The sequence below is a fragment of the Chrysemys picta genome, chromosome 10 (assembly GCF_011386835.1).
Source record: "Chrysemys picta bellii isolate R12L10 chromosome 10, ASM1138683v2, whole genome shotgun sequence".
Taxonomy (NCBI): Eukaryota; Metazoa; Chordata; order Testudines; family Emydidae; genus Chrysemys; species Chrysemys picta.
The window spans coordinates 30,210,487-30,232,528 of NC_088800.1; the positions used below are offsets into that span (position 1 = coordinate 30,210,487).

Here is a 22,042-nt window from a genome sequence, read left to right on the forward strand (position 1 = left end):
AGCATGGGGTCACTCGCAGGTTTAAACTAATGTAAATTGTGAATTCTCTGTAACTTGAAGTCTTTAAACCATGATTTCAGGACTTCAGTAACTCAGCCAGAGGTTAGAGGTCTATTTCAGGAGTGGATGGAGTTCTCTGGCCTGCAATGTGCAGGAGGTCAGACTAGATCAGCAGTTCTCAATCCGTGGGCCGCATGAAGTCTAATTAACACACAGTTGCAACCCAGCTTTGTGCTAAAGGATGCCAGACCATGAGGCAGGATCCAGGTTCCCGGCTGACCAGCCCGGCGCAGCGGGGGTCCAGGGTTTGCGGCTGCCAGCTGGCCCCACAGGGTCAGGCATACGTGCAGCCAGGTCCAGGGTCGGAGCTGCCACATGGCCCCGCACGAAGGGTCCTGGGTTCCTGCCACCTGGCCCCCCTACCCAGGGCTCCACTCTGTGGAGGGCTCTCTGGCCGGGAGTTGCTGGGCATAGGGGTCTGTGGTGGGGAGGAGAGCATATGCTGTGGTTCTCAACCTGCAGCCCACAATTATAAATAGGTTGAGAACCACTGGACAGATGATCATGATAGCCCCTTCTGACCTTAAAGTCCATGTGTATATGAGAAACAACTCTATATGGCAGTGAAATTCTGGATAGCTTTCCCTTTGATTTCATGCTGTTACTGTTGTTTTGAAGGATTCTAGTGATACATTAAGAACCAAAAAATAAATGTGTACATGTTTTCCAGTATTGTTCCAGATACCAAAGAATTTTAATTTTATTATCCTTTCAAGTCAGAAGTTATGTAAATTGTGAATGCCCCCCACCCCTTTCTGAATAACAGTCATGAGTAATCAAATAGTAAAATAAAGTTATCTATGTATCTAAATGCAAAGGCTTTGTTGTTAATATTATCCAGGAGGAAATCACAGGTTAAAAGAATGTTTTTTAGTTAAGCAATCCAAGGCAGTAAAGGCAATTTGTCACATCAGACTGACTGTTGGAAAAGAGATTGTCTTGCGAGCTCTAGTGGGCTGTTGTACAGCTGCAAGAGTAGTTCGGGTGAGGCACAAGGGGGAACTTTATACACCCAATAACAGCTAGAAGGAGCGTGCCAGTTGAGTGTGGATTGACTTCTGCCACTGCAACGTGGTGAGAAAAGATACTTGGCTCTTTAGTTACAATAGTTTAAGGAGACTAACTTGCAGACCTACTCTACAAATATTCAGATACAGTGTACATTTTTATGAGATCATGTCTTTGCTTTGTATCATATTGGGGGACAGTCATTAAAGGAGGGCCTTTGGTTTGGTTTGTCCTTTGTCACTGGAAGTTTTATGCTTCAGTGGTCTTGATGATGGCAGCGTAGCAGACGGAGTGATTATCTGAGGCCAAGAAGTTGACAACAATACAGAACATCAAACTGGTATGAGGAGACAAGGTAAACTGGAAGATGTGTTCAACATGACCCCAACCCCAAAATCATGTAACCCTTTGAATACAAGAGGCAGAATCCTGGTACAGGATAACATCTTGAACTGTGACATTTTAATATAATTGTTAAATTTAGGCTTCTCATCAAAGTTAATTAGCTTTAGTGGAACCATTTTGGAGCTGTGGTACTTTTGAGTAGGTAACCTTTGGAAGGGTATGCAAATCCCACACTGGGTAAAACAGGGTTAATGATCTAATGTGGGCTCAGTTGGCCCTGCTCCAGCACACCCGTGAGAGAGATCAGACCCTGGTGGGAAGTGTTCTTTGACAACTCCAAAAGGAGTGTATTGCCTGGGCTCGGCCAGAGGGCTGAGCCTTTTAAGCCTGTACTGGTTTGGTGGAACACCTGGATATTGCAGAACAAAAAAGCCATGTGAGTGTAAAGGCCCAGCCCAGGGCTCAGGGGACACGATGGGGAAGGAATATGGTGGCAGTACCAGAGTAGCATTCTGTCTGCACAGAAAATGGGCATCATCTTGGTTTGTTGCTATTAAACCAGCGAAGTGGGAATAGCCATAAATTAGTTGTACTTCCCACTAACTCCTGATTGGTTTTAAGGGTTTGGGAACTGGTAATATCCAAAAATTATAGTTATTTCATTAAGTTCTGCAGTATGTCCTTGTAGTATTGTATCCCATGCTGAGCAGTTGGAAAGGTTACTGACTCAGGTGAAAGGTGTAATATTACAGCTATTACTCAGTATTAAGCCATCATAGCCCTCTAGTGTAAAGCACTAAACCTACCTTTTATTATTTCTTTTTAACTACTATACAGAGAACTCCACTGCCTGGGCCAAGACAATTCTGATTTCTCTTTATTCACTTTCCTAATAGCTTAATACGGACCTTCTATTGTACCCCATATTGCATATACTTACTTGAACAACCTCTAGGGACTCATTTTCTGGTTGAATTTTAATGTGGTCCATGGAAAATTGGAAACATCTCTATTCACAGTCAAAGATGCTGTATAACTAACTCCCTCTGCACTGCACCACTATGAAATTACCTTTCTGTGTCTGCATATATCTGCACATATAAGTTGAACTTAACCTTAGAAGCTCTTGGACCATTTTTCTATAGACTTATAGGAGTTACCTGAATACAATATATATTTAGGTGTCTAACATATGAAAATGTTTAGCCTTAAAGTATCTTTGTCTGTTTCCTCATCTCTAAAGACAGGACAATGATAGTTGTCTATTTCATGGGGTTGTGGGGAAGCTTCATTCACTGTTTGTTGAACACTTTTCTGGTCATCTGTTAGAAGTACAAAATGATGTGGTGATGGTAGTTCCTGTTGCTTGTTGAAATATTGTCCTTACCGTCCTCTTTAAATTTCTCTATCCTTAGTTTTCATATCTCTTCAGTAAATAATGAGATGGATGCATTACACACTATGCACATCACTTTTGTTCTTGGGACATCAGCTGTTCTTCGAGTAGATGTAGCCATACATTCCACTTAAGTATATGTGTGCCTAGCACACCGGAGCTGGAGAAGTTTGCCTAGCAGTACCTGCAGAGGGGCAGAGCTCGCACCTTGTGACTGTAGCCCCTCCCCAGCTACGTGAAGCAGTACTGGCCCCACCCTCCCTCCCCTCTTACCACTCAGGGCTGGAGTCAGAGCTCTGTGGTCTCAACTTCACAACCTATCAACTAGTTTAGATTTTTTCTCTTGTTGTATATAATTAATAGTGCCCTTTGTGTTAGGGTAGGGTTAGTTGTAGTAGCTTGTTTCCCTCGGTGATGTCCTCATTGGAGTTTAAATATTGCTGTTTGTGTGGGAGAGTGATTCCCAACAGAGATCCTCACACATAGTGCTTACTCTGTCTCAGTAAGGCCCATGTCAGTGAGTGTTGCACGATCTGCAGATGGCTTAAGAAACAGACTCAAGTGACTTGAGACTGTTGCCTGAAACAGCTCCTGATCAAACAGGCTATGTCGCCTGCTTCAGTACCGAGGCCCTCATCGGGTCAGAGATCATCCTCAGGCTCCAAGAGCACTGCCACTTCACTCTCCGGAGCAGGCACATCTCCAAAGAAACAGGAGCTATTTCCTGTCAACTGCGCCAAGGAAAAGGTCTCATAAGACCAATCGAGACTGCTCCAGGTATTGGGGTGACTCTATTCCTGAGGGAGGTGGAAGTATGAACTGACATGGAGCTGATGCACGTGCGTGGGATGGCGCAGCTACTTCTAACCCTTCCCTGGTATCTAGTAGGAAGGTTGGAAAACGTATACTGTTGACTACGGTTCCAGCCTCTGGGCATATGTTGAGTGATGATGAGAAAGATGCTGGTACCATCTGTTTCCATGTGGCAGCATACCAGGCAGCTACCTACCTCTTCTGCCTTTTGGTCCCGACCTCTCCTTTGGTCCAGGACTTTGCCTGTGCTGTGTCAACTATAGCCCCTTTGATTGAATGAGCTGCTGAACCCTTAGTTCTGTCATGTCAGCATCGCACCTCAATGTTGGGGTAGAAGATGGCAGCCTTCATGGGGTTGTTAAATGAGATTTCAGAATGAATGCCATCAACTCGGCGACTGAACATCGCTCAGCGATCTCCCAATCATCAGAGCAGCAACTCAACAACCCCAATGTTCCCCTTCCACAGGTTGTAGAAGTACGGCTGGCACCAGGATTGGGGCTCAGTACAAGGAATCTGCTCAGCACTACTGCAGTCAGCACGCAGATGCTTCCATGGAAACATTAACCGCTCTCAACCTCGGTGCAGTCAGACACTTGGGTACCACTGTTCACTTCTGCTTCTGGCACCAGCATGTTTGGTCCTAATGGTATTACTTCCATTGGTAGCGCCACTTTCTGCCTCATTATGGGTCATGGATGAGTCTGACCACCTACTTGCTCCTTCTGGTCTTGCTCCACTGTTATCTCTGTGATCCTGAGGTTCCTCTCTAAGGTTGTCATCCTCCCACTTGCCATCACCTGACCAGCACTGAGGGCTGCTGATGGAATGTTACGGGTACCAGGATTGGCACATGTCTCATGGTCAGGCCCAGTGTCTAATGGCTACCAAAACCTTATCTATGTCAGTGGCCTCCATGGAATCTGTGGGATGCTCCTCGATCGTGGAGATCCTGCTCTTTGTCTCACTCATAGGCAAGATCACTGGCCAGGTCTGCAGTGATGACTGTTGATCCACCACAGACCCAGGCACTGGTGGTCCTTCTTCCTATGGAGCCTCCAGAGTTGTCCTGTCCAGGTCTGTCAGCCCTGGAACAGGATCTGGCTTTGGCTCAGTTAAGGGCCTTGTCTCATTTCTGGACAATGCTGTGCTGCCTGGCTCATCCTCCCCTTCAGTACTGGAGGATTCTAAGGCATACAAAGACCTTTAGCAGCATGTAGCTGCTTCCCTTGCTGTCTAAGCAGAGTTCTTGCAAGAGAGCACCCACAAATTGGTGGACAACCTCAGTAACATTTCCATATTGGACATTTTCAAGGCTGCTACTTGGTCATCAGTACATATATTCATGAACCATTACACCATAACCACATCTTCCAGGGCAGATGCAGGCTTTGGTAGAGCAGTCCTGTAGTCTCTGTTTACATAGACTCTAAGCTTCACCTCCTGGGCCGAGGGATATTGCTTGAGAGTCACATAAATGGAATACATGGCTGCATCCACTCAAAGAAGAAGAAACAGTTACTTACTGTAACTGGTTCTTCGAGATGTGATGCAGATGTGTATTCCGTGACCACCCCTCCATCCCCTCTGCATCAGAGTCTCATGTCCAGGCATTCAGTGCTAAGGAACTGAGGGAAGATTAGGGCGGCACCGCCTCATCAGCCAGTTGAGGGGCTGTGACCATGAGGCATGAGTGTTGCCCTTCCACAGGTATTGCTAAGGAAATGTCTCCAACTCCGGTGCACTGGGCACACACACACTTAAGTGGAATACATGTCTGCATAACATCTCAAAGAGCCACAGTTACAATCAGTAACCATTTCTTGCACTTGTGCATGGATGCAGACCAGTGGATTATATGGGATGCATATCAATGCTTGGTGCATATTAGGGGAACGAGCCCTTAATGTTTTTTTTAAACAGATGAGTGAAAACATACCATCCAGCTGAGAAGTGACAGCAGCATCTCTGGGTAAGATCATAAAAATTAAACAAAGAATGAAAACATGGGACCAGTTTGCTTGTAACTTTAAAGATAGCACTTTCTAAAAAAATCTACTGACAGATAATTTCAATGAGGATCATTAGTGAAAAATCACATTTCAGTACCAATTAACAAAAGAGATTTTTCTCACCAGTTTCATAATACTTAGTGTTTCCCATTCTTCTGTAGTTATATATTACTTTTATTTTTATACACACTATAATATTTTAATTTGGTGATTATTGTTTATCTTGCTTATAACCAGCCAGGGATTACATAAAAGGTATAATGGTATCTAATGTTGTACATTAATATGTACCATAAAATCACATATTAACAAATACATTTCTTTGTGACAAATAGCAACTTAGATTACTAACACTAAAATGGATTTGCGTTTCACTATTATTGTTAAGTATCAGAGGGGTAGCTGTGTTAGTCTGAATCTGTAAAAAGTCACAGAGGGTCCTGTGGCACCTTTAAGACTAACAGAAGTATTGGGAGCATAAGCTTTCGTGGGTAAGAACCTCACTTCTTGCATTTGAAGAAGTGAGGTTCTTACCCACGAAAGCTTATGCTCCCAATACTTCTGTTAGTCTTAAAGGTGCCACAGGACCCTCTGTGACTATTATTGTTGTTTGTTTATCATCACTTTAATTTTCAGGGTCTCAGTTCTTAATATTTGGGTTACAAATGGAATTTTGGGGTGAGCTATTAATGGAAGATCGAGTGGAAGGACTTAAAGGGTTTAAAGGAAAATAAATGGCAATCAAGACTAGTGTCGGCATTGCCTTTCTTATGGTATGAAGCCCAGGACCTTGTAAGATTGAAAAATGTTTCATGTAAAATGTTTTATGTTATTCTTTAAAACGTATAAAATGTTGCCATCCATATGATTATTTGACAAGATGGAAGCACTTTAAAGGCTAAATTAATTTTTTCCCCCTTTGCCGTTTGCAATGAATAATCAATAGGCTGTTTGTATTTTTTTTTTTCAGATAACCTTTTTCATGCTACTGTCTGCAGTTTGTGTAATGTTGAACTTGGCTGGTTCCATTCTCTCATGTCAGAATGCTCAGCTGGTAAACTCCCTGGAAGGCTGTCAGTTGGTGAGTAATGAAAAACCAACTCTTTTAATAAGGGCAAAGGCTTTTCTTTTTCGGCAATCATAAAATTATCAGTTTCATTCCTGTCATTGCATGTGTCTGTTATTTGATACTGCCTTTAAGCCTAAAACATGATTATTTTGTTGGAAGAAACTTTAGATAAAAGTGCTACAGTCTTTATAAGATATTGTTTCCTCAAAACATAAGCTGTTACATTAGAAATGTGTGCTTATACTGCAATAATGTAAGGGAGACACCAATACACAATGGGTGAAATCTTGGCCTCAGTGAAGTCAAAACTCCTGTTGACTTCAGCAGGACCAAACTTTCAGCCAATCTCTCCTTCTCTAGCCAATGGAGTTTCATAGGCATGCTGTTAGTTATGTTTCAGTATCTATGCAATAATATTTTGGTTACCAACTTTACTACTACAGTCTGCTTTTAAAAAAGCTTCCAGTGTAAATACATTACCTATGGATCTAGTCTGATAACAGAGAATCATAAATATGAACTTATCAAGGCATGTATACTATGACTTAAAAGTCATATGGTCTGCAGGTATATATTAGATTACTGTATGCTAACCCTTCAGCGGGGAAAAAAGTATAGATCACCTGTAAGAATATTTGTGACAACACTAATAAGGTATTAAGAAATATAGAGAGCTAAATTAATCCCAGAAGTAAACCTACTGATTTAAGGAATTTAAAGAAGATGAGGGGGAAATAACACAACTTTTGTCATGAATGTGATGGTTCTTGGTGTATCCAGGACTATGTCAGATTATTACCCCGGTCTCTAGAGAGGAGGGGGTCTTCCTTGTAGTGGCTGTGTGTCAGCTCCCTAGTACCACCAGCGTTTCAGTCACTGAAACACTCTCCTCTGGGCTGTGCCATCACTAACTTCACCTTGCAGGATAACAATAGGTACACCCCAACTCCCGAGTGCCTGTGAATCTTTCCCCTGTTTTGTCTGCCCTAATACTGGCTACTCACAGAAGTTCCAGATCCTTTGCATCCAAAAGTGCAGTGTACCTCAATTTACCAGTTTTACCTTAAAACACCGCTCCTCATAGGTCATGTTCTATTGCTCTTTTCTGGACTGTCTCCAATTTGTCCACATCTTTCCTGAAATGTGGTGCCCAGAACTGGACACGATACTCCATCTGAGGCCTAATCAGCGCAGAGTAGAACAGAAGAATTACTTCTCGTGTCTTGCTTACAACACTCCTGCTACAAATCTGTAGCAAAGTGAGACTGACCTGTGCAGCACTTCCTGCTGGGTATCCTGGGAATTATCTCGATTTCAGCCCAGAGCGCCTTCTGCTGGCCGGTGGCTCACCTGCCTCAGGCCCTGTATCCCGCCCAGACCCCGGTGCCCTTTACCTCGGGGTTCTGCCCCTGCAGTACCCCTGCTCTGGGTCTCCCCTCCCAGGGGAACCCCCCCTCTAAACCCAGCTTGCCTCAGTGGCTACTGCCCATCATCATCCAGTCCCTGCTCACTGGGGCAGACTGCAGTCTGTAAATCACTCATCATTGACGGGAGGGGGAGGGGGTTGGACTTGCTGCCTCTGCCTAACCCCGGCTGCACCTTTGCAACCCCAGTACCTGTTTTGGCCTTTCGCAAGGCCCACAGCCCAGGGCCGCCCCGGGGGGGGCAAGTGGGGCAATTTGCCCCAGGCCCCGGGCTCCGCAGGGGCCCCCATGAGAATGGCTGAGGCTCCCTCCCCGGCTCCACCCCTCTCCCAGAGCCTCAGCGCATCCAGGAGCGTCCCTGGCTCCGGTGGGGCCTGACCTCCTCCCTGCTCAGAGCCGCGTGGTAAGGGGGTGGGGCTACGAGCTCTGGGCCGAGCGGCGGGAGCTCAGGCCCCGCTGGAGCTCGCAGCCCCACCCCCTTACTATGCGGCTCCGAGCAGGGAGGAGCTCAGGCCCCACCGGAGCCACACTGCAGCGCTGTCCAGGGACGCTCCTGGATGTGGCGCGCTGAGGCTCCGGGTGAGGGGAGAGCTGGGGGTAAGGGGCCCGGGACCAGGGGGGGTTGGATAAGGGGCAGGGAGGGGCAGGGGTTGGGGGGGCAGTCAGGGGACAGGGGATGGTGGGGTTGGATCGTGGGTGTTCCGGGGGTCTGTCAGGACTCGGCGGGGGGGTTGATGGGGTCGGGGCAGTCAGGGGACAGGGAGCAGGGGTGGAGTCCCGGGGTGGTGGTTGGGGGGGTCTCTAAGGGACGGTGAGGGGACAAGGAGCAGGGTGGTGAGGGGATTCTGAGGGGGGTGGGCAATCGGGGGGCAGGAAGTGGGTGGGGGTCAGATAGGGGGCAGGGCCAAGCTGTTTGGGAGGCACAGCCTTCCCTACCCTAAAGCTCATTCAGCAGTTTGAGGCTTGCAAAAGAGCCAAGCTGTTAGCTTTTCCATTAGGGCTGCCGTCCCTTTCACTTCTCAAATGCCAAATTATAGTCTATATTTAATTTCAGTGCTGTAGGGAGATTCATGTCAGGGGAGAATAGCTTCATTTAAAATTAGCCACTGGGGGAGGGATCACATGAGGAGAGCAATATCCCACCACCTACCTCCTTCCCAACCCTACCAAGGAAGACCGCCCCCCTCCGCTGCATTCCCTGAGGCTTCAGAGGGGTTAATTCAGTGGTTCTCAAACTTTTGTACTGGTGACCCCTTTCACATAGCAAACCTCTGAGTGCGACCCCCCCTTATAAATTAAAAACATTTTTTTATTAATTTAACACTATTATAAATGCTGGAGGCAAAGCGGGATTTGAGGTGGAGGCTGGCAGCTTGCGACCCCCAGTAATAACCTCGTGACCCCCTGAGGGGTCTTGACCCCCAGTTTGAGAACCCCTGGGTTAATTTCATTTTAGCACCCTGTGTCCATTCACATGCTTGTGCTATTTTGAGCATTTCAGTTTTCACAACATAGTCTCATCCCAGATTCTGGAACAAGCTCAAATGCACAGTTCAACCTCTCCAGCGCATAATCAAAGATCTACAACCTATCCTGAAAGATGATCCCTCACTCTCACAGATCTTGGGAGACAGACCAGTCCTCGCTTACAGACAGCCTCCCAACCTTAAGCAAATACTCACCAGCAACCACACACCATACAACAAAAACACTAACCCAGGAACCTATCCTTGCAACAAAGCCCGATGTCAGCTCTGTCCACATATCTATTCAAGTGACACCATCAAGTGACAGACTTGAAGGTGTCAGTTTTGCAACAAAAAAACTTCAAAAACAGACTCCAAAGGGAGACTGCTGAACTCGAATTAATATGCAAATTAGACACAATTAACTTAGGCCTAAACAGAGACTGGGAATGGTTGGGTCATTACACTAATTGAATTTTTTTTCCCCCATGTTAAGTTCTCCTCACACCTTCTATGGGTCATCTTGATTATCACTTCAAAGTTTTTTCTTCTGCTTCTACTGATAGCTCATCTCAATTGATTGGCCTCTTACAATTGGTATGCGTACTTCCACCTTTTCATGTTCTCTGTATGTATAAATATCTTCTGTCTGTGTGTTCCACTCTATGCATCTGAAGAAGTGAGCTGTAGCCCACGAAAGCTTATGCTGAAATAAATTCGTTAGTCTCTAAGGTGCCACAAGTACTCCTGTTCTTTTTATAGATTCAGTATTAGCAATGAGACAGAAGTCTGAAAGATTGATACTAAAGAAAGAGTAACAGCTTTGTGGATTTATTGATCCTGACAAAGCATATGACTTGGTTCGACAGGCGTTGGTTTTTGGAGTATTCAGATGAATGAGAGGGTTAAGCATGTAAGTCTTCAGGATAAGGGACTAACGCATTGTCTAAAGTAATTGGCAAGGTTTTAAACTACTGTAATTGTGACCTGTAGGTAGGGTGATCAGACAGCAAATGTCAAAAATTGGGACAGGGGGTGGGGGGTAATAGGTACCTATGTAAGAAAAAGCTCCAAAAATCAGGACTGTCCCTATAAAATTGGGACATCTGGTCACCCTACTTGTATGTCATTATCTTGGAAATGACAGTTCATTGTAAAGAGTATCTTGAGACTTGTATCTAGACAGCTACATATTGATCGGTATGTGGTAGTCCATATTTTCAGATAATGAAATCTTGGCACATCTCTAGAGTAGGACAGTATTTAAGAAAAGGACAGGCTGTGGACAATGAAAGGAAAAATAAATAATTTATCCCTTTCTTGGTCAGATAAGCTACTCTTCATTTGCTGCCTGATAACCACCTCTTGAGGTTGCAGTGGAACTTTCTTAACTGGCCCAGGAGTAGTTAGAAATGTTACACTGTTTACTATATATAAAATACTGCACAATATAAAATTGTGTTTAAAAATGCTAAATTATTGATTTTGACTTTCGATTGATCACAGTAAAATATTCATGAACACACACAATAACTGAGGGGTTTGGTAATGCGATATAAAGTCACTTGTTTGACTTGAAATTTGGTCAGTAGTAACAAACTGTTCTCATAATTTGACAGCTGTTCAGTGACCTGTATGAACAGAATTAATGGTATAAGTCCATTCTCTGGTGGAGAGAGAGCCTTACTATGAAAACAATGCAGTTGGCACAAAATGTTCACAGTCTTTACTGAGAGGATTGAATGGGAATGGAAACTGAACAGCTGTCTTACCAAAAAAGGCAGATTATTGTATGCAATGCTATGTTAAATGTTAATACTTAGTGGTAAAGAGTATGGTAGGTTGAAAAAATGGAAAATTAATCATTAACTTTCTTCCCCTTCTGGTAAAATTTAGACAGGTAATGGGATATCATCATCATTGTAAGCAGATGTTGCATTTTAAAAAAAGTTCTTTCATACGGCGCTAACGTTCTGCATATGCCATGAAGAATCTGTGTACCAAAACTGTGAAGTCCTGTTTTCAAAACTGACTTAAGCACTTGAAAATTTTACCACCTGGGGGGGGGGGGGGGAGATAAACATAGCTATTTTCATTATTTACTTTTTTTAAAAATTATCTGTGGAAAAAAATAACTTTGGGTTGCTTTTACCTGCTTACACCTAAAACTGGAAGCCCTTGACATAGGGAATTGCATTTTAGGTCTATAGTTGACATTTTAGGAATATTATTCCCCTGAAAAAATTGTTTCTCCTGTGCTATAAGATCTGTTTGAGTTTAGCTTTTCAGTTTTTCTGTATTAATCATTTTAATCTAAAGCTGTTTCTATTTCTGCATTTTCTATTTTCCATTTATCTATTTACCTTTTATTAACTAATGAATTCATTTGCCATGACTATTGCCCCCAAATCCCCAAACTAAGTAAAAGAGTTAGTTTTAAATGAATGGTGTTCACTAATGCCTGAACTACAATCAGAGGCGCATCTCTTCAACACCTTCCAAAAGGCTGAGCGAATCTTTTTACGTTCTAGCTATTTAAAACAGATGACAAAACCTTAAATTATTTGCTTCCTTTTGCATTTTAATAAAACATTCTGTTTTCAGCTCTGGACTTTCAAATATTTTTGAAATGAATTATCAATGAAAAAGAAGGTTGTCAGAAAATAATAATAGTTTTACCGCTCTAGGGTTGCTTCACCTGAAATATCAACTAAAGTTCAGAGGCACAAAAAAATGATAGAAATGAAAGCTTGAGAGAGAAAAAAATTATTAGTATCCCTGTAAAGAGTTGGCTTGACCCCTTCTGCAGCAGAAAAATCCATGACAGAGGTCTAGGGGAGGAAATCCCTATGAGACTTCCCCCTTGCACTTACCCCCTTTGGCAAGGGTGGCTCCAGGCACCAGCGCAGCAAGTGCATGCCTGGGGCGGCAAGCCGCAGGGGCCGGCATGCCGGTAGCCGTGAGGGCGGCAGTGAGGCAGCTTTCGGCGGCGTGCCTGCGGGAGGTCCACCGGTCCCGTAGGTTCGGCGGCAATTCGGCGGCGAGTACGACGAAGGCGCGGGATCGGCAGATCACTCACAGAAACACCGCCGAATCCACGTGAGCAGCAGACCACCCACAGGCATGCCGCCGAAGGCTGCCTGACTGCCATGCTTGGGGCGGCAAATAACATAGGGCCGCCCCTGCCCTTTGGAGAACAAACTCTGGGCCCTGCCCAACAACTCTTCAGATGCATCACTATCCGTAGCTCCATTGGATTGTCTCTGTGCCTAGCGGCCTGTAGAACCATAGGAGATACGTCTCTCCTTAAGTATCTCCTGGGAAGATATTATTTTCCTTGGAATCTGCTTAGCCCTAGCCTGCTCATGGTTGCTGTCCAGTCTCTACCCATGCTTCCAGCATGGCCCAAGCACCCACAAAGCACTTCCAAGGTGACTGAATGAGGATGTGCAGTTGTCAAAATACCCTCTTCCCCACCGTCTCCCCCAGTTCTTTCAGCATATAGGTATATAGGTATATGGTGTATATGTGTGTGTGTTTATTTATATATATGTATATATAAACATATTGTGTATATAAATTCCCACAGAAAACAAATTAACTTAGAGTTCATGTTGCTTATATATATTTCTTCACAACAGCACCAACACTAGCAATCAAGCTAATGATCAATTAAGGTATCTTGCCTGGAGGTTGGCCATTGTTTTGGATATGCATTAGCTTTCTCAGCTGCACAGAGATACTGTTTCCCTTCCTAATACACACACACACATTCAATAATATGATCATCAATTTATGCATCAAAGAAATTAAAATCACACTGCAAGATACAATATTAACTCTGACCTTCCTGTTACATTATTGAATCATTTAATGAGAATTGTAATCTTAAAGTTACAGAGTCTTATCTCCTCTCCCTTCTCCATCCATGTAAATATCATGGATAGATGAGTGTTATCCGGGAGACAATCTTAACGTCTCTGTGTACCGTATACCAGATTGAATACAAAGTTGATTGCACTTAGACATTTCTTAACTTTTACAAGCTTCTACTATATATTTACTTTGTGACTTTAAAAAGATTAGATTAGCTATTCAATTACTCCTTCAGTTGCACTGACAGGTCATCCCTAAGATAATAAGAAGTTAAGGGAGGGGAACATGTCCTCCTAATTTCCCAGTGGTTGCATTTATAATCCCCACTCATTCAACAGACTCACACCAGTTCCCTTTTGGTGCCTCCCACAGTACTATGTGATTGAGCAATTTTTCTCCCTTAACCATAATATTCAGAATAATGACACAGAAGACAATGCTAATTATTTAATCACAGATATAAAACACAACTTGGTGCTGATTCTTGATAACTATACATGGTTGAAAAATTTCATATTTGGACATTTTTTGACAAAAAGGGGAAAATGGAAAAAAAATCAATTTTTTTATCAGTTGTAATTGTCAGGTCTTAGCATCAAGTCATGCCTTATTTAAAGGAAGAAAATCTAATTGGCAGAGACTCTCCATTCCCCTAAGTACTCTGAGGATTGTTTGATGGCTTTTAATAAAACAGAGCTCATCTATTGTTCTGGTCATCCATTCTGGTGCTGCACCTGCCTGTAGCTAGCTTTCTTTCTGCAGTAACCTCATTTCCTTGCCTGCAAATCACATGACCATATCATCATACACATTCAGTGCATATCTTGGGTGTTATTTGGGATTCTGGCTCACACTTCATACATGTCCTTTCACTTTCAACTCAGAAATGCAGTGCTGTCTTTCAGTAGTCGTTGCAGGTGATGAATAGCCATACTCATGATACAGTTGCCAAAGAATGAACAATTTCATATCAGTCGTGTATTTTTCTTGCTATGACTTTGGTATCATTTGCCATTCATCTCTCTCGCTCTAGCGCCAAGAGCATTTGGGGAATGTTATGTATGTACTTTATACAGTCAAAACAAAACACAATCTTCCACATAGCTTTAATCTAATTCTGTGGCTGACTCATGATTTTATGGCTATATGTAGGTTCTTTACTCTAAGTCAGAATAAAAACATGGACACAGAATGTACAAATATGTGAACTGAATTTATTTTAAACAAATAATTGAATAAAATAAAATAAAAATTTATTTTAAACAAATAAGCATCATTAGACCCAATCCTCCATACCTTGCATGTCTGTTTCTCTGATTTAACTTTGCTTGGTAAGTATCAGGAATTTGATAGCCCAGGCATGGGACTCATTTTGAAACAATATGGTTTATGCTTTTTAGGAGGGCATATTGTAAGTTAGGGTGCTTTGTGCCATGATTGGCATTCTGAATTATGATTCAGGGAGCAAAATTAAATTGAAGCACAGCTGAGTGTTGAGCTCTGAGAGCCTCCAACGCAAAATAGACAGTCACTGATCAATTAGATCATATGTTAGATTAAAAAGAAATTAAAGCAAATTTGTTTTAAACAAACAGTGATTATTATTAAAATGGGATAGGCTTGGTGGTAGTGAGCTTTGTCAATAATAAATTTAGAACTAAGTTTGTGTTTTTTAATTGTAAATATAATCTCCAAGAGAGAGGCAGTTCTCAACCAGCGGTCCGGGGCCCCTGGGGGGGGGGCTGCGAGAACGTTTCAGGGGATACATCAAAATGAACCAGAAAGGAGGACCAGTGTTAGATTCTCTGGGACCCAGGGCAGAAAGCCCAAGCCCTGCTGCCTGGGGCTCTAAGCTGACCCTATAGTGTGGGGCTCTGGGCAGTTTCCCTGCTTGCTACCCTCTTATGCCTGCCCTGGCTTTTAATTTACAGGCTATGCAGAGCAACAGTTGTGGCACAGGTGGGCTGGGGAATTTTTACAGCATTTGGGGGGGGTCTGAGAACAAGGCTGAGAACCCCTGATTTATCCTTCCTTGAGGGGAGATGTTCCTTCTTGCCAATGTGACTGTTTTTGGAGTTATAGCTTATGATACTAACCGTTTTAATTTATGTTGCCAGGGCCACTTCTGAAACCTGATTATACCTTTATGACTTACTCTGCAACTCCTGTGAGGGCCTGTGTGCACTCTCCACTCCCACGGAACTTGGTGGGACTTGAGAGCATTGAGTACCTTCCATGATCGCCCCTAAGATTTTGGTTTACGTTATCACTTAGGACACTAGTACACAATGTGTGAAGTCCCATAACTATATAACTTAAAGATTTTTCTGGAGGTGAGGATCACATCACCTTATACAATGGCTTTTGGGTCCTTAGGGCATATAGGAGTGAGCAAATTATCCAACAGAATGTAGCTTCATAACTTGGAAACACGCACACAGAGAATTAGTGAGGCTGATGACTACCTTAAGTTTATCTAGTAAAGTAAATTGACATCAGCCCCATTTTCTAGTTCTATAAAGAAAGAAACTCAGCTTTTATTCATGTTTAGGGATGAAATGCTATTTTTTGTTTTAATCTAAAATGAGTTTTTGTTAAAGATTAATAAGTAGCATCTAGAGTCAGTGTTCCTCTTGTTTAACTTTTTCAAGAGCAATAAAATTAAGAATCTTTTATCTGTTACCTTCATCAACAGTGATTTTCTTTGTCCATGTTACCTATATTTTAAATAATAAGTGGCTTATGTGAGGGGGTATCATTTTGTTTTGAAAGTGAAATACAAAAATATCAGTCATTCAGTAACTAGTGTGTGTGAAATGGTTCAAATGATACCTCTCATTTCTGACTGAATGTGGTAGAAATAAGAAATATAAGTTTTCAGCCTAATGAGTATTTTAAACAGGGAAAATGGAAATAGCTCCAAAGTGGAAACCTGCTTTCCCATCCCAGATTTTTACTTTTAACTTCTAGCATCTTTTCTTTGAATAGCTCTATCTATTAAAATAGTTACATTTTAATGTTGCTAACAGTTATTCCTGGTTTATAGAAACTGGTGCTTTTTGTATTTTTGTAGAATTAGGGCTAAAAATTAATAGAATTATTTGAGTAAACCATTAAAAGTGTTACAGCATTAGAAAGATTGTGCCTGACTATATCAATAAGAATCCAGCATGATAGACTGGCAGCAAAATCCAGCAGTACTGACGCACTTTATCAATTTTGAGGCTCTCTCTTGGGACTTCATGCCCAGCAGGCAGGTGCTTAAGAGCCTGGAAGGAAAGAAATGCTATGTATTATTCTGGGTAGGTCAATAGTGCTATTAGCAGGTTCCAAAGGAAGGTATTTCCACCATTCCTTAGCTGGAAGGATTGTTAGTATGACACAAGGTCTTTGATGGAGGGAAAGAATATAAAGGGTAATAAAGGAATCTTTTGAGCTACTATAAGCACTTCATAAAATCCACAAATGTGGAGGGAAAATCCAAATGATTTGAGAGAACAGGAATTGATGGAAAAGGCATTTCTTTAAATGCCAGTCTTTCTGCAACTACTTGGAATGGCTATTAAAATTTAGAGCCTTTTTAAAGCTCACATTCTTTAATATGACACTTACCTTGGGCTAACCTCTCTGTGACTGAGGACATATTGGGTATGTCTTCACTACCCGCCGTATCGGCAGGTAGCAATCGATTTATCCGGGATCGATATATCGCGTCTCGTTAAGACGCGATATATTGATCCCCGAACGCGCTCACCGTCGACTCCGGAACTCCACCAGAGCGAGCGGCGGTAGCGCAGACGATGGGGGAACCACGGCCGTCAATCCCACGCCGTGTGGACCCCAGGTAATTCGATCCAAGATACTTCGACTTCAGCTACGCTATTCGCGTAGCTGAAGTTGTGTATCTTGGATCGATCCTCCCCCCCAGTGTAGACCAGCCCATTGGCTTTGAAAAGATAGCAAGAACATCTTACAAACTGGAAAATGACTTACACATAAATCATGAGGCCCAAGACATTTTTTTTTAAAATTAATGTTATGTATAATAAAATATTTTGTTAAAAATAATTATTTTCAAATTCTGAGATTAAATTTATTTTAAAATGCCCTTACTTGGCTGCATATTCTCTCCATGGTTTCATGCCAAGCAGAAACAGATGGAAGTGAATATATCTTTCAATCAAACTCTTGTTTCAGGTTCAGCTGAACTGGGAAGAAAACAGTCTTTTCAATATTTAAAATACAAGCTGCTAAGCACCCTTAAAAGTTTAAATCTCCTGCAGCTAGAGCAGGGAAATAATACAGCTCTTTTCTAATGTCTGCCCTGAGGGCTATGAGCTAACCTTGCACAACACCTAAAGTGGGAGGGTTGGGGGTTGTTGTTGGGGTGGATAGTTGGGGGATTTTTGGGGTTGTTGTTTTTTTTGATATCAAACTAAAATAGGCAGACTGGGAGAAGGTTAATATAATAAAATTAGTTATGATGTGTATGTAATTTAAAACTATTGTAATTTCAATTTATCTTGTTAAAAATCTTTAATACAGAAAAAAATGCAGACAAAAAACTATTATTTCCAAATTAGAAAAATACACACAGTAGACTGGCTGACTCGGGGCATGTCTACATGGGGATTCTGAAAAAAAGTTAAAAAGATGAATTGAATAAAGCTGTGACATTAATGTGCATAAATTAAACTGCATTAAATTGTGTGTGGATGCTCTCATTCAGAAGTAAAGTGGCTTCAGTTCACTGAAGTTTAATCCTTTTTCGAGTTTAACTTTTCTGAGTGTCCCTGTGTAGACAAACTCTCACTGGATTGAAAATAGGATTCAGAGTCTTGGCCACAGGTTTCAAATCCAGACTATGTTAGTAGTGAATGAGTATTGTTGTCAACTGGCAGCCATAGGGTGACCTATTTGAAATGAATAAATCCTAGTGAATCCACAGCACAAAAAAGCCCCTATCATAATTGTAATTAATTGGCGTGGTAGCAGAATCTCTGCAGAGGCCCAAGATCGAATATGTATGCAGACTGAAATAATTTCTCTACCCTCCAAGTGAAAGTTGAAGCACCCTGATGGAGTACTGTAGGGCAATTTGTATTGCTCCTGACTGTGTTGTACCTATTCTGTGGATAAACAGAGGACCTCAGAGTTGTGAATTTGACACTTTCACAAGCACTAAATTGACTAAGCTCTCTACCTCCTGCCCACCAAAGGGGAAAAATAATAGGTGAGAAAGGTGGGGATTAAGTGAAAGATTTCAATTTACACTGCAGATTTCTCTTTATGATAGGCTTAATCCAAATACTTCAAATATTCCAATACTTGGGAATGTTTGGATCCAGGGTTTTGGTTAGCCACATTATGGAGCGATGATGTTTAGATCCCGGGGTTCATCTCCACTATGAATGGAGTCTCTGTCATTGTGATTATGTCATGTCTGGTCTACAGGCACCTGTTGAAACATAAAATCTCAATTCCATGGACTAGCAGTACTTTGCAGTTACATTTGGAGGTTTCATTGTAAGTTTGGACATCTCTAATTCCTTGATTGTTAGTGTTGCCTGAATATGGACTGAAGGATCAGGCACTAAGTGAACAGCTTTTTTGCTTGATGTCACATTGCCTTGTCTGTTGGGGAGCAAAAGATGGTAAATAATAGTCCCGTATTCAGATCTCTGTGCAATATCCAGTGCTTGTAATTTTTTTCCCTTTAATGGGAAACATTTATTACAGTGTGTAAGAGAGTGTGGATAAAAATAACAAACAAGCCCATAAGCACATTGACTCTATAAATATTGAAGAAATGTAAAATAAAGAAAGATGATGTTGCCCAGTCTCAAGCGATCTCCCCTGTAAGTCTGAATTCTCCTTTCTACAATGCCGTTCCTGCCTGGATGTGATCAGAGCCAGATCTGTATAGTAGGCTATAACCCAATGCACCCCTAAATAGCATAACCTCTCCTGCAGGAGAGGCTTCTATAAATAGAATGCCCTCAACTGTCTGTTCTTTCCACACTGAGAACTGCTCCTGATGAAGAGGTTGTCCAGAAACTGGAAGATTGTAAATAAATAGCAAGAAAAAGGGAATGAGGACATAAAGACCAAATGGATGCATGAGATAGCAAAGCTAGGGCTAGTGTACATCTTATTTTGATACAGATTAACATTGTTTTCCTCATTCATATAGATTCATATCAATTGTGTATATATATATATATAATGAGAATTGGTCCCTAGTTAGAAAATATATATGTATCCCACAAATCCACACTGCTGGGAGAAGAAAGGGAGAAATATTTTAGTATTTCCAAGTGCCTTTCCCCATCTATTGCATGTATATTCACTCCAGACTTGGAGATTAAACAACATGTATCCTATATTTCCTGGACAGCCATATAAGACAGAATGTTTAATACCATATAACCTGATCCTTTAAAAAAGGGTCTGTACCCTACAAAATACGTGAACAGTCCATTGCTAAGCATTAACCCTCATGTTTAATGCTTGTCAGCACACAAATTAATATTTTTAATCCCTGGAATTTCAGAATCTCTCAGTTCTAACGAGAGAGAGAAAAATGATTCTCCCTTTTTATTATATGACGTAAAATATATAAAACAGAAAATAAGGACTATTCAAATGTTCAAGCTACAATTCTCAGAAAGTTAAAGAGGGATACTACAAGAGAATAATGTTCCTGTGAATCTGTTAGCAAAAAATACGCACTAAAATGATTACACAAACAAGTCATTTCTATTTTTTCCTTTCATAGGGCTTGGCCACATTTTTAGTCAGAAAATTAGCATAGATAAAGGCCCTTTCAGTTAAAATGTATAGAGTGGGAATTGAGATTGTTCTCTTCAGGTTGGCTATTTATGTATCAGGTCACTACACAAATATAAATGCAAACTCCATGTACATTTAAAACAAAAGCAGAAGATTGGGAGGTACGTATGGTGCTTGGAGATAAGGATAAGCTATCACCATTTGCTATCTAAATTATCCTTGAATCACAAACTCATTAAAATTTTCAAGAGCAGATTACTGTTATGGGAAGGATAGAGAAAAGACTGTGATAGTCAATTGAGTTTCCTTATTATGTTAAAAAACAAAAAAACACTAGTCTGTGTCTGTGTTGAATGACTATTATTAGTACTTTTCTTTAGAGCTCATATTTGGAAACCAGAATTTTCAGTTCACCTCAACTATCCTTTTTAAGCCGATCTGAGTGACAGGATCATTTTTCTGTGACACCACTTGGGAGGATTAGAATTCACTAATTTTATTACAGTGATAATTCACACAAATGTGAAAATGTATTGTGTGTAAAGAGGCTATATTGAGTATTGTATATTCCTGTTTTGAAGGAAAGATTGTTCTGCATTTAGGCTGCATGATGTGAGTAAGACGAGACTACACAGAGTATTTATAGAAATGAATTGAATAATATTGGGCATGTTTTAATACAGGATACAGTAGAGGAGATTCAGGATTATAGTGTATGAAGAAAGATTTCCCTCTTAAATTCTTACAGCTGCTGATACCTTAGAGAAAAGTTAATAATAATTCTGGTATATGTTGTATGATTTTTATCTGTTATTATTTTGTACAATGAATAATTGCATGAACATGAGAAGTTTGTTTCTTAGTAGTTCATTTGCCTGTTGCCTAGAGCAGACCTATAAATAAATAAATTACGTTTTACCAGATAATCAAACATTCTAAATGATGATTTTGCAAAAAAACTTTTCATTATGATGAAAGTAAATTTTTCACAAGTGAAACAGGCTTTCTTATTCTTTCATATAAAAATAGCATAATAACTGGTACTTTTCACATGAGGATCTCCAAGGTCTTTGTACACCCTAATTAGTATCACCTCACAGTTCCCTTATAAAGTAGACATTATCACCCCCATTTTATAGTTGAAGGTAGGATCAGAGTCACAGCAAAAATATCTAATTTGTCTAAGGTCACATGGTGGACTAGTGTCAAAGGTTAGGACTAGAACCCACAGGTTTTGAGTCCCCAGGCCTTTTCCCCTAATCACTAGGGCACGCTGATTTCTGTGTGCACAGACTGCACTAAGCCAGGGACTAAACCTTCTTGGAAACAACAGTTTTCCATTGGAATTTGCTGATTCATCAAAATCAAGACGTGCTGCAAAGACAGTTGGATTTTTACAAATCATCCAGAAACCAGGCAGAATTCTAATGGAAGTGTGCCTGGTTCCTTTTCAGCCCTCCTGTCAGGCTGCTGAGGGTCTGCAGCTCTGGGGCAGCCTGCCAGGTGGACTGGCCTGGGGCTGCGAACCCAAAGGCTTCCAGGATTCTGTGGCTGCAGGGCAGCCTGCCTCAGGGTTGGAGACGTCAGGGCTGCCAGGGTTTGTTGTTCTGGGCACAGACTGCTCCAGAGCCAGTGTCCCCTCCCATCCCATTTTACAGAGAATCTTGAAATTTTTGTTTTTATTTCAAATCAGAATTAAACCAGATTTCAAAATAGCTAACTCCTCTGTGAAATGGAATATGTTTCTCTGCTCAGCTGTCATGCAGTCTGGAGTGGCTTCA

The 22,042-nt window shown here is 41.6% G+C and overlaps 1 protein-coding gene across 5 annotated transcripts in view; it reads left to right on the forward strand.

Annotated features, from left to right (window-relative positions):
* Positions 1–22,042, forward strand: part of ENTREP2 (endosomal transmembrane epsin interactor 2) — a 407,682-nt gene that overhangs the window by 276,682 nt on the left and 108,958 nt on the right. For all 5 annotated transcript variants that reach the window (XM_024101862.3, XM_005284996.5, XM_065558310.1 and 2 more), the window contains one exon: positions 6,605–6,715. In XM_024101862.3, the coding sequence (XP_023957630.2) occupies positions 6,605–6,715 (111 nt within the window). The remainder of the gene's footprint in view (positions 1–6,604; positions 6,716–22,042) is intronic.